This window comes from Gymnoscopelus microlampas (assembly GCF_963454915.1).
Source record: "Gymnoscopelus microlampas genome assembly, chromosome: 13".
In the NCBI taxonomy this organism is placed as follows: Eukaryota; Metazoa; Chordata; class Actinopteri; order Myctophiformes; family Myctophidae; genus Gymnoscopelus; species Gymnoscopelus microlampas.
Window position 1 is genome coordinate 44383387 of NC_139950.1, and position 16369 is coordinate 44399755.

Consider the following 16369-nt stretch of genomic DNA (forward strand, 5'->3'; position numbering starts at 1 on the left):
GCCATTAGCCAGCCATTAGCACAATGACACAGCGGGGTGCCCGGAAATGACGTCACAATCGAAGTGGCCTGGGAGGCTGGTTGCAGTGGTTCCCAAACAGTGGGTCGGGACCCACTGTTTGGAGCTATTTATTAGTGCTATTTATTAGTGTTAAATAGCTCTATATTCTGACTCATTGCTATAGAGCAGTGAGCAAACTTTTTCATGTCAAGGACCCCCAAATTGACACTTATTAGCCCGCGGACCCCCTATTTGAAAAGATATGCCAGGGACCCCCATAAGAGAAGGTTTTTTACAGCTCTAGCAGTGATTCTCAACCATTTAAATTTCAAGGACCCCCAGTTTGACATGCATTAGGGCTACGGACCCCCATTTAATGACATTTCTATCTCTTGGACCCCAATTTATATTGTAAAATCTATGTTAATTTAACTCTGAGAGATGTACAAATGGAACCAAATGGACCCGTTAGGGTCCATTTGGTTCCATTTGTACACTCTCAGAGTTACAGACCCATAAGGGTCCATTTGGTTCCTAATCTATCATTTAGCTGGGGACCCCCTGGAACTCCCTCAAGGACCCCTAGGGGTCCCCGGACCCCACTTTGAGAACCAATGCTATAGAGTGTTTGTTCAGTAAAAGGAGTCTCCCATGTCTCTCCAGCTCTTTATTAAACAGAAAATGCATTTTTAGTGCTCTCTCCTGATTGGCTTAAATTTCGTCACCTACCTGAAAATGTACTATATTGTGTTTACTAAAGAGCTGGAGAGACCCCTGTGACCGAACAAACGCTCTGTAGCAATGATTACTATCAGAATATACTACTTTAACCTTTTTATCAAAAAAATATCACTTACCCTACCTTTCATGTGCAACATTGTTTTCTCACTCAACAGTAAACAAACCAACATACAGGGTATCTGCACATTTCTAAAGTTACAATTGCTTTTTGACCTTTTTAATAAATTGGTCAAATTGTCAAATATTACGTAAGAAAGAGGCAAACATTGTGAAAATAGCCTATCTACAAGTTCACGATCACAAGATTATTTTAAGGTATTTTCACCACATTTATCTGTGGAACCGAGTCAAACTAAATGTAATGCCTACCAAGTGCTTGTCATCAAATATGATTATTTTGGGGGGGCACGGACTGAAAAGTTTGGGAACCCTTGGGCTAGTGCACCTGCTGTCAGTGGTGGAACGTAGAACGTAGAAACACTCTGTTACAAGTAAAAAAGTCTGGTAATCAAACTTTAGTAGAGTAAAAGTACAAAAGTATTGTCATCAAAATTATACTTTAAGTACCAAAAGGAAAAGTACTCATTTTGCAGAATGTCCTGTTTCACAAGTTATCATTATGTCAAATTTATTTAAATAAATATTTTAAATATTTATTTAAATCAATATTTTTGAAAATAGCAATATTTTGAAAATACACAACACTTCGCATCGCAACGCGTTGTGAGCTTGTAGATAGAGTTCATATGTGTATGTGCGTGCGCTGCTCTTTTCTTTGCATGTCAAGGATTCTTTAAAACAAACATAGGCTAAGACTAAATTCACCCAAAAAATTACTTATCCGAGTCCCACCAGAGACACCGCCGGTCATCAAATTATTGGCTTAGGAATGTGACAAAAACAAAAGAATCTCCATGAATTCAAGGCTTCATGGGGTGTGTAATTGATAGAAAATAAGTCATTTTATGGGTGAACTAGTACAAGCTCCTTTAACCACACTGCTCAGTGGGTCTTATCATTCTAAATAGCATATGCCTATATTAGGGAAATTAAGTGTGATTAATATTCTGAGACACTTTCCTAAATAGGACATTCGAAACAATAAAAAAAAACATTTGCGTGTGTGAGAGAGAGTGACAGACAATATTTTTAACTCCTCATGATACTTTATGAAGAGTAACAGAAGGCATACAAATGTAATTCTGTTTCACTTTTTGACATTAAATACCAGTTGCTACTTGTCAAGTCAGTCACCTGAATACAAATCAAATCACTGTTGTAGACTGATGACCGCTTCCTTTCTTTTTTTTAACCAACTCAGACAATTCTAATCAGAGTAGAGGCAATGGATCATATGTTTGCTTGGTTTTGTTTAAATAAGTAGTAGTCCTCCATGGTCCAACCTTCCCAAAATGAGTCAAAAAGTTTAATGAAAGGTAAACAACAGACATGTCATGTGTTTTTGTAAATTATATTCTTTTACAAAAATGTTCAAATGCAGTTCATATTTGTAAAATGTCTGAACATAAATTATGTTGTTTATCTCGTGCTGTTCATCTTTATCTTGCATTATTTTTTTTGCTCATTTTTATTAAGGCTGGCGATCATTCAGGAGGGGGAGTGCATACGATCCAAATACAAGCTTACATTCTATATAAACTGTTAATTTTACAATTAATAAAGTCATTAGTTAAATGTAAAGTGCTAGGCAAAGGTTACTTGCTCAACCAGTCTAGAATAATTCAAGCTTAGTATAAGTATACATCTGTTCATGTCCATTAAGACGTTCCACCAAAGGCTGTGTGATTCAATGTTTCCCTCTGCCGTTTAGTAGCCAGAGCAAATCTTTTCTATTATTATATATATCCATTATTCTCTTCTATTAGTCATTGCAGCAGCGACTTGCTTCATGCTCAGTTTCTCTGTTTACATCTCTGATCATTTCATCGTGTGTTTTGAAGGAGTGACATTGTTCTTTAATTCATGAACTTGAGAATCACACTGACAACTCATCTGGTGCTATTTTATAAAAATAGTGAAAATCTTTGAATACGTACAGTATATATATTTAAAGCGAACATTTGTAACTCAAACCTTTGCATCTGGGGGTCCCTGGCACAAAATATTTTACAAATGTTCGCTTTAAAAATATATATATTTAAAGATTTGCACAAATTTTCACAATAAAAAAAAATAGCCATAGAAATCGAAAATGACTGAGATGCGTCCCCGGATTGAATGGGTTAAGTTCTATATACTTTGTCAAGTAATATAGGTGTCAAGATAGCCATCAATGGTTTGAAAAAAGGGTCTTTTTGAAAAATTGACAATTTCTGAAAATGTTCTTCAAAGATAGGGATGCCAGGTTGAAAGTGGTGAAGAAATTGCGTGAGAAACCCTGATGTGATTCCATGTATTTGACGATCCAATATAGAAGCACAAAGTCTTTCATCGTATTGTTCCCGATGCCTTTTCTGCATGATAATGACTTGGCAAAATGTGTTGGACCAACAGGAGCAACTGCTGAAGAAATCACTGGGTCATACATCCAGACTGCCGCTGTGACTCCGTTTCAATCCACTTCTTCTCCACCTCCACCTAATGGGACAGATTAATCATGTCACAAATCATGTAGGTTAATATCACAAATCATGTAGGTTAATATCACAAATCATGTAGGTTAATATAAAGACACAAATCATCACTGTCTGTCAGGCAGGCAGGAATGTTGTATCTCCATATTTCATCTTTTTTTCATTGATGAATGCCCTATTTTATACTGTGTCACACGCCAAAGAAGTGAAAATAGCTAAGTGAAAAAGAAGTGAAAAAATCTGCAAGCTCATGAGGATTTTTGATATAGGGATGCCAAGGTTGAAAGTGGTTAAGTCTCTCTGTGGGTTTTATAAATGTTTAAGCAATGAAAAATATTATCAAGAGCTTGTGATTAAATAATAACTAAATTGGTTGCATTAGAAAGGAGTCTTTCAGGCCAAGGACCCCTTAGCTGAGGGAGAGATTGAAGCAGGGACCCCGTCTATATTGTATAAAAACAGATTCAACTTTATTTTTTACTTGGTCTGCTCGTTTTTCCCTCCACACCTATACCTCTTTGCCGAAAATAACCGATCTACAAGCTCACAACGCCTGGCAGTGCGAGGCGTTGTGAGCTTGTAGATCTGCTATGTTTTGCCTAAAGTTCTCCTCAGAAAAGGGATACTAGGGTTCAAGGTGGTTAATGTAAAAAAAAATCATATCACACAAAGATTTGGCAGCCCCCCTGTAGTAACTTTGAGGACCCCCTAGGGGTCCCGGATCCCCTATCGAAGACCCCTGCATTAGAACACAGGTTATTTTTTCCACTTCCTGAAAAGTAACAGTTTTGGACACACAGGTTTCCACAAGACAGAACAAAATCATTGTTCTGCGAAGATAAAAAATGTTTTTTTAAATGTTTAATGTTAGGCTATATGTATATCAAAGCATCAACTCTGATGATGACATATATATATATACACAGTATATCAGACATCTTACCTGACAGTGATATCGTGTCCAGCTGGTCACATTCTTCTGAGGCTGGATGTCGTTCACCGTGCCCAGAGACTTGATCCTGGTCTGTGACACGACCGCTCCCATGATTTCACATTCCATGGTGACAAAAGGGTACCAATCACTGGGGATCTCCTGATCTGACCCCAGCTCTAGCTTGCAGGAGAATGAATGGGGATGATCCACCGCTGCCCATGAGAACAAAAGAACAACATGCAGTTAGCATATTGTACCACTAAGTGGCACACATATCTCAGGAAAGTATGGGAAGACGATGTTCCAAGTGACTTGTGATTGTTGTAGTGTAACATTTTGACCTGGCAGCAGTGTTGATTTTGTCGACTAAAACTACGACGAAAAATGTTCGTCGACTACCTTTTTTCACTGACAAAAACTATATTAAAACTAAGCTGTGATGACTAAAACTAAGACTAAATATATTGACAATTTCATCAACAAATAAAAACTAGATTAAAATGTTAGTGAGGGACTAGTGGAGAAGAGATCCAGTAGAACTAAAAGACAAGTTGTTTTATTTTTGGTTGCGCTCGGGTGTTGCGCTCTGAAAATAGCCGATCTACAAGCTCACAAAGCGTCGCACTGCAACACGTTGTGAGCTTGTAGATCAGCTATTTTCAGCATGCAACCAGGTGTAAAATCAGCCATTACGACGCCATCAAGGCACCGCCAACATACATTTTAGTCGACTAAAATCAACTGCAGATTTAGTCGACTATAATCTTATGATATTTAGTCGACTAAAACTAGATAAAAACTAAAACATTTCAGATGACTAAAATATGACTAAAACTAAATGGAATTCGATTCAAAAGACTATTGACTAAATCTAAATCTGCTGTCAAAATCCACACTGCCTGCCCTTGCAGAAATTGATTTCTTACCCGTATTCTTAGCAGGCAGTCTGTCGATCCTCCAGACGATCGCTGAGTATACATTCTCGTACTTGACGGTGCCGATCGACACCTGCATGACAGGCTGAGACTCTGCGGCGCTGACCGCGCCCAGGCAGGCGTTTCTGTTCATACGAGCCTTTAGCGACCTCTGCCGCAGCAGGGCCACCGTTTGTGACACTTTGACCCAGTCGCCCGGCACCGGCACGCGGATCACCGCGTTCTCGCAGAGCGGCTGCATGTCAGAGGTTCCCGCGAAAGTCGCCGACATGTTCAGGAAAGCCTGGAGCTCCACGTAGGCGCCCTGTACGGTGACCACGGCCTTCACCGAGAAAGGCAGCTCCGTGCATCCCAACGCCACGGTTTTGTATCGCATCAGTTCCACCCGGCAAGCGTCGGGAGGGGAGAATTTAACGAGACGGGACCTCTGAAACTCCACCTCGTTGATGCATCTGTGGAAGTGGCAGTCCGCCATCTCCATCCAGATCTCGTTGTCTTCCTCGGATCCGTAACTGGAGTCAAACCGGAGCAGCCCCAGGTCGTTGAGTGCCAGGAAACAATCGGCGTCTTCGCTTAGAAACGCCAGACAGTGGATCTGCGTGAAGGCCGCTCGTCCCATGACTCCACCGGCTTTATCCAGCTGTACCCACATGTGATCGGTGATCTGCAGCGACAGCTCCTGCTCCTCGTAATGACGTCTCTGCGGGTGCGGCGTGGACAACTTAAAGATCTCCTCCTCCATGGCGACCAGCAGGTCGTCCATGTCGCCGTGCTCCGTGGTGCCGAACTTGAGCAGCTGCTCGATCTCGGCCTCGTGCGTCACCTCCAGCTTGGGGTGGTAGCGCTTCTTCTCCGCGTACGAGAAGTGCTCCACTTTCACCGAGAGGATCTTGCGGGGCTCGCCGTAGCTCTCCAGCTTGAGCTCGGAGAGCCGGCACTGCGGCAGGAGCTGGAACTCCTTGAACGGCTTCTCCAGGCCTCGCTCGTAGTACATCTGCAGCACGCCGCCCGGGAGCAGGCGCAGGAAGATCGGGCCCCACTGTCGGGAGGACATGCGGTTCTTTTTCTCCGGGATCCTGAGCATCAAAGACCAGCCGTCTCGCTTCTGGCTACGGAACAGACCTTGGGGAACGAACTGCGACGGACCCTCCCTCACCTCCGTGCTGCTCGGATCTGTTTTGCAACTTAGCTGTCTCTCACCACCACCATCTCGTACCGTCTCTGCTTCGTCGTCTTTCTCCGCTCGAAGCCCCTCCAGCTTGTGGCAAATGTACGAGTAGGAGCTCTGGATTTGGTCTCGTGGCGGCTCGGCGCCGTCTTTAGTCCGGATGAAGAAACGAGGCAGGCTCTGGGTCTCACATTCTGAATCCGAAGAGGAGCTCCCCCCCACGTCGACTCCCTGGCCGGCCCCCTCCCAGAAGGGGTTGAAGTGTCCCGAGTCTCCCTGGAAAGAAGGGAAAGGGTTGGTTCCATCTGACGGTTTATTACTCAGGACCTGTGGACTGTCCTCTGGGCCCGGAGAGGACATGGATATGGCAGATGTGCTGGAAAAGCTGTGGGAGACATTGTTCGTTTCCCATGAACCATAGTGAAACGGGGAGGCGGTGCTGGGATTGGCGCTCACCGGGGTGCAGAAGGGGGTGTTGCATGGCACACAGGAACTTCCGTTAAGACCCGAGTGTATCTGAGGGGATTCCAGGGAGCTGTTGAAGCTCCAGGACGACGGGTCTCTATTAATGGGAGGGAGGACGAGCTTCAGACCATTAGGACGGGGTATCGATCCTTTGTTTGACCCTGATGATGAAGAAGACGGGGGTTTCTGAGGGGATGACACAGGTGTGCTCTCGTCGTCGAAAGTCACCCAGTTTGAGTTGTTCATCGCGGAGATTGTCTGGAGACCCGGGTTCAAAACAACAGCTCTGCCTTCGGTGGATTAATCCTCACCCTCATCAGAGGCCCACGTGTCTGTAAGAGAACAAAATAGCATCGTTTAGTACCGTTTATTTTAGTATTTCAGTACACATCTGTTATTTCCCTGATACTTTTCACATTTAATGTCTATAGGCTATTATGGAGATAATCCAACTAGCAGATGATTCAAAAAAGGCAATGCAATTATCATAGATAATCTGGGATAGATCAAAGTTGAGCATCAATAACTCACAATATATAAAAACAATGCTCTTTTATTTATGTATTTTCACGTTCATACAATTGAGGTTCAGATGAAAAAGATTAAAGGGATAGTTCACCCCCAAAATGACTTTTTTTCAATCGATTGCACACCCCATGGTGACTTGAATGAACAGAGATTCTTTTTAAATTTCCTAAACCAAAAAAAATCTCCATGAATTCAAGGCTTCATGGGGTGTGTAATCGATAGAAAAATAGAAAAATAAGTATTTTTTGGGGGTGAATTATCCCTTTAAACAAGTGATCTTTAATCAATTGACAAATTAAATTGCTAGTTAATGTTCAAAGAATCTTCAAAGTGAATTTGAGAGTTAAGATGCATCTGAAAATGCAACGCTTTGAAAATGAAGAGCCTTATTGCTTGGTAAACCTACTCTAAAAAAAGTACTTCTGTGGGGAAAACCACTGCATACAGCGCAACCAGCATGCATTAACCAGTATGCAGTGAACTGTGAGAACTAGGCTATAGGGCAGAACAGCTGGTGCTGCATGAGGCTTTGGAAGAGGGACCACAGCTGGCTGAATATGGGACACGCTACCGTGCACTGTAATACCAGAGACAATTATTTGTTTTTACAAAGCTTTGTACAGTACATACATAGCTCTAAATCTTATCCCAGCAGAGAGAGCACAAAAAAAATGTCATGGTGAAACGAGAAATACCTGTACAATAATCATCACCACAGGAGGCAGAGAGTAAACATCTAAATGCTATCTTGCAAATTAATTCTCTTGCTAATCATTCGACCGCATAGTCAAAATAACTGTCAGCCTTTGATGTGTTGTTGGAAACATGGCAAACACCAGGCAACTTGGGGCCACAGACAGACGCAGCCGCTTTCAAAAGAGCTGAAAGAAACCACATCTCAGAGATAGGGCTATATGAGAAATTAGTTGAATGTGTAAAGCCACAATTACAGCCTCTTCACCCCTTTGATCACACAGCCTTTGCATGAAGACAACCAGTGGCGTCCCCCTCTATCTATAGCTAATGATAAACAGGAAACTACCAGCTCTGATTCTGGGTCATGTGCTAGAAAAGCATCATACATTACATACAAACCAAAAAGAACTGATTTTCAGCTGAACAACGTGACACAATGAGTCATGGTTCTTTTTATTTTCAGTTCAAAATCAGTTATTTCCAGCGGTCATGGCAGACAAAATACTGCCACTCCTCTCTCCCCATCTTATTATAGTCACTTGACTGGTTCTGAAAGCCAAGAAGAAAAGGTGAGGTCACCCGGCCCTTTATTGTGCTGAGGCCCACTTCCAGTGCACTGAGTCTGTAACTCAAGTGGAGGAAGCAGAGAAATGGGAGGCTGTGCTGCATCTAGAGGACAAATGAGACATTCCAGGCATTCCTTGGGGACAAGGAGCTTTCACACAGGAAATACCAGCCTACTCTGTCCCTCACAAGTGTTATCTTAATTACTTTTTTATAACATTTCAAAAATGTTTCAAGAATTTATCAAATGTGGTTCTCTCTTATCATCATTGCCTAACTAACTCGTTGGTTCTCAAAGTGGGGTCTGGGGACCCCCAGGGGTCCTTGAGGGAGTTCCAGGGGGTCCCCAGCTAAATTTGTTAATACATGTTAAGCCCTTTATCCATCCATCCTGTTATGCGTTGGCTATTCAAAAATAGCAGATCTACAAGCGTGACCCGCTGCGAGCTTGTATATCTACATCGATTACATCTACTATTTTAGAACATTTCCCAAAAAAGTGTTGGAAGAATTTCACTTTTGCATTTTTTAACACAAATCTTCTATTCAGGGGGTCCCTGGCACAATACATTCAGAGATGGGGGTCCTCCTTGGGCACCTCAAAGTTTGAGAACCACTGGCCTTACTAACCAAATGTGACTAAATGTGACTAGGTTTGTTACTCAAGAAGACATGAGTAACAATCCTCAGCAGCAGTGATGATTATGGATTTATTGGGTTATGAATGATTATGGGTTATGTTATGGCCCATTAACAGAACTGTCTATGTTATGTTCTGTTCAAGTGGTCAAATTGAACTATTCCTATATATTTGGGGAACTCATTTGAAACAAGCTCAGTGCTTTAATGAGTCTTCCAGTTTAGTAGACCTCGTATTGTGAATTTGTACTTCCATGTACTGTTGTTCTCATGTCTTACTAAATAAAGTACATCAATCAATCAACCAATTGAACAACAACCAATAAAGCAATCCAAAAACACAACAGCTTGCATTTTTAGTTGTGCGCTGCTAAGACAAATAGAGAGTCCTCTCCATAACATTTAGCCTCAGAGTCAGAGATGCAATCAATGCAATGAGTGGAGAAATCCAATAGGAATGGATGGATGGAGGGCATTTATAGTCAGCTGTTGCGTGGCACTCACTCACTCACTGACTCAATAACTTCACAGCTTGTTCTCTAAACTAGAGCAAAACTCCATTGATTCACGAGTTAAAGAGAAATCCCGATGGCGTGAAAAGTAGCCTATATAGAAGCTACATCACCAGTAAAGAAGTTGTGGAATAACTTAATCTGTAACATTTCACCAATTCATTAGGCTATAACCTTAAAAAAAACACCCAGATCCTGATCCTGGCACAATGTAGGCTAACAGATCAGTTGTCAAGCAGCACAACACAGTCTCTAGGCCAGGCCTACCATTCTCTGGCACAGAAACCGCCAGTTTGTTTTGATGTTCAGTCTCTGTGTAAACTTTGTCTCTGTCCGCCGTTACATTGTAGCGGTTTACATGGTTTACACTCACAATGTATCCGTTTAGAGCAACAACATGTTTGATCTGCTAACTTCTGCAATATCTTACAAGAGTGACCCCAAAATAATAGTTTTTTGGGGGGAGTTTGTTACGTTACTCAAAGATCTAGACGTGGGACGACAACAAAAAAAGCGAAACAGTACTCACACAGATACACGACCGTAGCCTATGAGATCAGGGCATGTCTATCTGGGTTTAGAGAGAAACATCTTGATCTCTGATGATGTCGGACGATTTTTCCTCAAAATGGCAGCAGAGCAGCGAAAAAATCAGTGGAGTAGAAGTTAATAGCTGTGCAGAGAGTTGTGGTCCGTGTTGGGATGGGACAGCCCTGTCAGGAATGGACTGACTGGAGTCTGGAGGAGGTGATGAACTCTACTCCTCCCTCTCTCACTTCATTAGCCTGTGGCCGGTTAAAGGGACACTACATGTTTTCTTTCTGGTTAAAGGGACACTAAATGTTTTCTTTCTTTAAGAAGGAACATGTGTCTTTCATGAGATGTTTTTTTTTATGATTGCAATATAATTACAGTGGTGGAAAAAGTACACACATTTTTTTACTTAAGTAAAAGCATCAATTCTGCTATGTAGAAATACTCTTTTGAAAATAGCAGATCTACAAGCTCACAATGCATTGCATCCAGACGCATTGTGGGCTTGTAGATCTGCTACCGCACCATCTGATGTGCTATAGTTATATTATACTAGACCATACCCGGTCGACGCATCCGTGGGGGGATATGCGCACATGATCTGGCAACCCGGGAGGAAGTTCGTCCCATAGCTGGGCAGCCCCGTAACCATGGCGACATTCTCTGACACAAAAGCGCTAATAAGAAGCTGAGATTTGGTGAAATTGAAAAACGGGCTTCACAGTTAAGTTCAGATGGTAATGGTCAATGGCTGTGTGCAAAATCAGAGCAATTGGTCCAGCCACTGAGGAGAACCGGGTAGCTTCACCTACTCACTCACCACTACAGACAGAGGTTACTAGAATTATAGTAGGATTAAACTTTATAACATTTTATTCATTAAAATAAGCTCCGGAGCGGATTGAAGCTTTGATCTATATTCTATCGCAGATTCCCACTGTTAGCTTTAAGATCTGTTCTTTGTGAACAATATTTATATATTTTTTCTGCATTTTTTCTTTTGTTTGTACATATAGTTATTTTTTTCTGTATTTTTGTGTTGATATTTGAACTGCTTGGTTGCTACTATATATGTCTATGAATTGAATACCAAGGACCACAATGGAAACAAGACCGCAAGGACTTTTTTGGACAGACCTTTTAGACAAACTATTATAAATGTAATTGTGCTGTTCACATTTTTTGCCTAATAAAATACTCAATCAATCAATCAATATGCACCATTCTTTTTTGTTTTATCTCAATTGTTAGTCAGTAGTAACCCACTACGAATACAAGCATTCAATTTGATCAAACCTTTTATTCTTCCACATATTAATATGTGCTTATTGAGTATATAACAACATCAGTATTACTTTTCATTATGTTTTAGGAGGCGAGGGCAAACCTTTGGGGTTTGCTGGTGACAACTGGCAATTAAAGTTAAAAACAAAGTGACTGAGCTGCTCAAAGCCTGTGTTGAGGGAAGGCCTTGTTTCTTTTTTCTAATCCAGTGGTTCTTAATATAATGGGGACCAGGGACCCCCTGGGGTCCTTGAGGGGTCAGCAGTGGACCCTTAGCCCATTAAAGACCTGAAGCCGATTCTACAATGTCTTCTAAGTCCCAACAGTTTTCTAAAAAGCTTATGTTTCTATATCAGTGGTTCACAAACATTTTTATAATTGTCAAGGACCCCCAAAACTACTATGTATTTGGCCGCAGACCCCCCCATCAGAAAATATTTGGTTCCAGCGACAAGTGCCGCGCAACGAGTGCTGCGCTATGAGCTTGCAGATCTGCTATTTTTGAAAAATCGTGAACATTTGCGCAAACCTTTGAATATATATATTTTTCAAGCTAACATTTGTAACTCAAATCTTTGCTTCTGGGGGTCCCTGGAACAACATATTTGAGATGGGGGTCTGCGACCAAATACATATCATTTTGGGGGTCCTTGACATGAAAAAGTTTGAGAACCACTGACATAAAAGAGCCCCAAAATGTAGTTGTATAGTGGTACTTTTCAGGGTTTTTTGTTTGTTTTATGGAAAATAAGACATCTTTTTAACTTCTGAATAAATGCCTTTGTTGTATATTCCTTTAAAAAAATGTATACAATACAATAATGTATAATCATTAATTGAAAAGAGCGTATATTTCACATTAACCCTTTTTATCCATATACTGTACGATAGAACATTGACTATTGTGCTACACAAAATGTTCTAAGTGCACATCCATGTACTTTTGGTGATAAAAACTACCATTGTTACAGAGCAAGTTCACACAAAGACAAATCAGACACCGGTTCATGAACTCTTGGTAAGCTTGTCCGTCCTGTTGCTGTCCTCTAGGTAAACAGTGGAACGCTGCTTAGACTGCAGACACGTTTCCTTTAGCATCCAGAGGACAGGAAGGACACCATAATGAGGAATGAATTCAAGTGTCTGTGTAAATGTTTCTGTTGGAGGTTGAAATAAAAAAAACGTAAGTTTGTGGTGTGCCTGATTTATACTTGGTCCTACGACGGTGACACCTGCCAAAAATGGCCTATATCTTGGAGGGCAGTGGTTTTCAACCTTTTCAGGCCGTGACCCCCCAAAAAAAACATATTTGAACTGGGGACCCCCCACCCTGACAAGCACTTGGAATGTAGGAGTTGAGGCATTACATTTAGTTTGAATCCACAGATAAATATTGTGAAAATAGCAGATCTACAAGCTCACAACGCCTCGCGTTGCGAGGCGTTGTGAGCTTGTCGATCGGCTATTTTCACAATTATTTCCTCCTTCTCATATTATATGACAATTTGGCCAATGTTTGACCAGTTTTTATAGTATAGTTTGTTGATTACTTTTGATGCAGTAATGGTCTTTTTCTTTAGGTATTAAAATGGCCTTGGAAGTCCTTAAATTGTCACTTCACTGTCATCTGGGGACCCCCACAAAATCAAGTGGGGACCCCCCTTGGGGGTCCCAACCCACGGGTTGAGAACCACTGTTGTAGGGCAGGTTCAAGTCTTTCTGGACCTGCTCTGGGTCATTCAAAGCGACCCCACCATATCGTCCTCTTAGTGGCATACAGGGTGTCGTTGGTGTTGGCTACAGACTGCCACTTAACGGGCATGATGCCCAAAAGTTCGCGATGCAGCGAGTTTGTCAGCTTGTGGATCTCCTATTATTGGCATAAGTGACACCGTCGTACGATGGAATACAAATGAAGCAGAAGGGCGATTATATGTCGCTATAATATAGGCCCCTAATTGAGCACTTGGGCCCAAAATATTCTCCAGTTCAGTCTAAAGCTCAACAATTATAGTCATCTTAGTTTGTTTGCAAAGAAGCCTGGTGCGACAGACACACGATTAAGACAAAACACACTTTTTGTCTGAAAAGAATGAAAAACCAAACATACACACAATTGCTCGCACCTACTTTTTCTCGTATCATGTTTGTCCATAGATTAGCAAACAGCAACACAAATCTTATTTCAATGTTTTTCTGTCAATCCCACACACACACACACACACACACACACACACACATTAAACAGAGAGAAAAAACACACACACACACACGCCACAGTAATAAACAGGGTTTGGTCTTCAAGTCTTCACTTCAGATAAGCTTTAAGCGAGGCTTCAACTGTCTATCCGCCCCTCGGGGGGAGGAAGAACTTTGCTGTGTTGAGTGTTCCCACCCTGCCTGTGCTGGCCACGAGGTCAAGCAGCTGCTTCCCTGAAAGTTTCAGGAAGCATTTTTACAAATTATGTCATAGAGTTGTCATAGTTAGTTGCTGTAAAAAAAAGGGGAAAGAAAAAAAAAAAGACTCTTCCTCATGTCAGGCATTTTGAACCTCCTCCCACCCCATCTGTGTGACAGACAGTGGAGAGAGCAGAGGGTCAGGTACTAGCTCCTCCTCCCTGTGGTTGTGGTGGTGGTGGTGATGGTAGTAGTCGTCACACAGGTCTCTACTGGGGGGGTGAGGGCCCCACCCAGTCCAGGTCTTCTCTCGGGGTGCCCCGTGTGATGCCAAACAGAGCCAGCTACCCATACAGCCCAACCTAGCGTCCTTTGTTCTTTTTGGCATTTCCCTAAAAAGGAAGAACAACAACAGAGTATTTGATATTAAAGACCTGGGACGATTCTTAAAAATGTTTTCTAAATCCTAACAGTTTTTTTTTTTTAATCTGGAAAATATTTTTTCAAGATTTTTCAAAAATAGCAGATCTACAAGCTCATAGCGCGGCACTCGGTGCCGCGCTATGAGCTTGTATATCTGCTATTTTTGAACAGCCAAATAAATCTAAAGTGACACAGATGCGTTCCAGGTCTTAATGGGTTAACCCTTTTAGACCGGGAACGCATCTGAGTCATTTTAAGAGTTTTAGCTATAGCCTATAACCATTATTTTATACTTTGGCTATTCAAAAATAGCAGATATACAAGCTCATAGCGCGGCACCGAGTGCAGCTTGTAGATCTGCAATTTTCTTTTAATCGTGAAAATGTTTGCAAATCTTTGAATGTACATCTTTTTTCAAACTATTTTTTTTTACTCAAATATATGCTTCTGGGGGTCCCTGGAACAAAACTTGTTCATGTCAAGGACCCCCAAAATGATATGTATTTGGCCGTGGACCCCCCCCCCCCCCCATCTCAAAATATTTTTAGAGAGCAAAAATTTGAGTAAAAGATTAAAAAAAGAAATATAGCCTACAGTCACAGAGTTGCACACATTTTCAAGATTTTTTTCAAAAATAGCAGATTTACAAGCTCGTAGCGCGGCATGAGCTTGTAGATCTGCTATTTTTGAATAGCCCAAAGAAATCAAAAAATGACACAGATACATTCCCGGTCTTAATGGGTTAACGACAGCATTTAAAACCGTGACTGTCAATGAAAATTCTGCTTTCATTGAGTAAAACAAATAATAAAAAGGGCAAGAATGAATTTCTCTTTCCCCGTCGTTTCTCTACATTGGACTTCAAAACATTGAAAGGGGGTTGGGAGGTTTAGTTGGTACTGGGCTAGCAGAAAGAAAAAAAGATCAATATCCACACACCTTGTAACACTGTCTAACGCACATACTTTAACAGGCCTCTCCACTTCACCAACCTTTCCTTAATGACTTTTTCAGATGGTGCTGACAGGTGCTTTTCCCATCAGGCCAGGCAGCTGCCAACCGGCCCCGAAACTTTAGAATGTCACACGTTACGCGATAACGCCAAACGATCGCTCCAACTCCCAAAAGCTACTGACTGACTGTACTCAAGATTTTGATGCATCTTCCATTAGATTTAAGACGTTTTATACACTCCATAAATGCCACACATACATAAATCCCCCCTCAGTGTTTCTCAGCCGTTTAATGTTTTCCAGCACCAACCTGTAGTGCTATACATTCATTCCAGGGGGGAACCATAGATTATGTTTTGACAAATATGTGCATTTTGAGGACCAAGTTCAAAATATTAACCCATTAAGACCTGGAACTGCAGTCATTTCTAGATTTGAGCTAAAAAGCATTATATTACACTTTAGGCTATTCAAAAATAGCAGATATACAAGCTCATAGCGCGGCACCGAGTGCCGCGCTATGAGCTTGTAGATCTGCTATTTTTGAAAAATTGTGAAAATGTGTGCAAATCTTTGAATATATATATATTTTTAAGCGAACATTTTTAACTCAAATCTTTGCTTCTGGGGGTCCCTGGAACAAAATATTTTGATGGGGGTCCGCGGCCAAATACATATCATTTTGGGGGTCCTTGACATGAAAAAGATTGAGCACCACTGATATAGAAACAAACGTTTTTGAGAATACTGTTGAGATTTAGGAGACATGTAGAATCGGCTTCAGGTCTCAATGCTCCTCTTGACATTTGGCTATAAGTGATGTATGGTTTTCCAGATTGCCTGGGGGACAGTCGTATGGGGAGAGATTTGTCTCAAAAGTATTTGTGAATCCAATACCAAGATGCACAAATATTCTTTGATTTACAAATGTGTTTCCATGATTTACAAATGTATTTTGCAATCTACAAACACAAATTATTTATTTGTGACTTTTGTAAATTT

General features: G+C 41.4%; 2 protein-coding genes across 2 annotated transcripts in view; both read right to left on the bottom strand.

Annotated features, from left to right (window-relative positions):
• Positions 1-1923: 1923 nt before the first annotated feature.
• On the bottom strand, positions 1924-10479 carry ston1 (stonin 1). Its single transcript, XM_084075349.1, has 4 exons — positions 10306-10479; positions 5196-7169; positions 4279-4481; positions 1924-3339 (listed from the first exon to the last, which is right to left on the bottom strand). The coding sequence occupies exons 2-4, from the start codon at positions 7081-7083 to the stop codon at positions 3274-3276; spliced, it is 2157 nt and encodes a 718-aa protein (XP_083931475.1). The 5' UTR covers positions 7084-7169; positions 10306-10479; the 3' UTR covers positions 1924-3273.
• Positions 10480-11623: 1144 nt separating this feature from the next.
• ppp1r21 (protein phosphatase 1, regulatory subunit 21) overlaps positions 11624-16369 on the bottom strand; it is a 38053-nt gene continuing 33307 nt past the window's right edge. Inside the window, exon 22 of the mRNA XM_084075691.1 lies at positions 11624-14383. Coding sequence (XP_083931817.1) covers positions 14354-14383 — 30 coding nt within the window. The 3' untranslated portion in view covers positions 11624-14353. The remainder of the gene's footprint in view (positions 14384-16369) is intronic.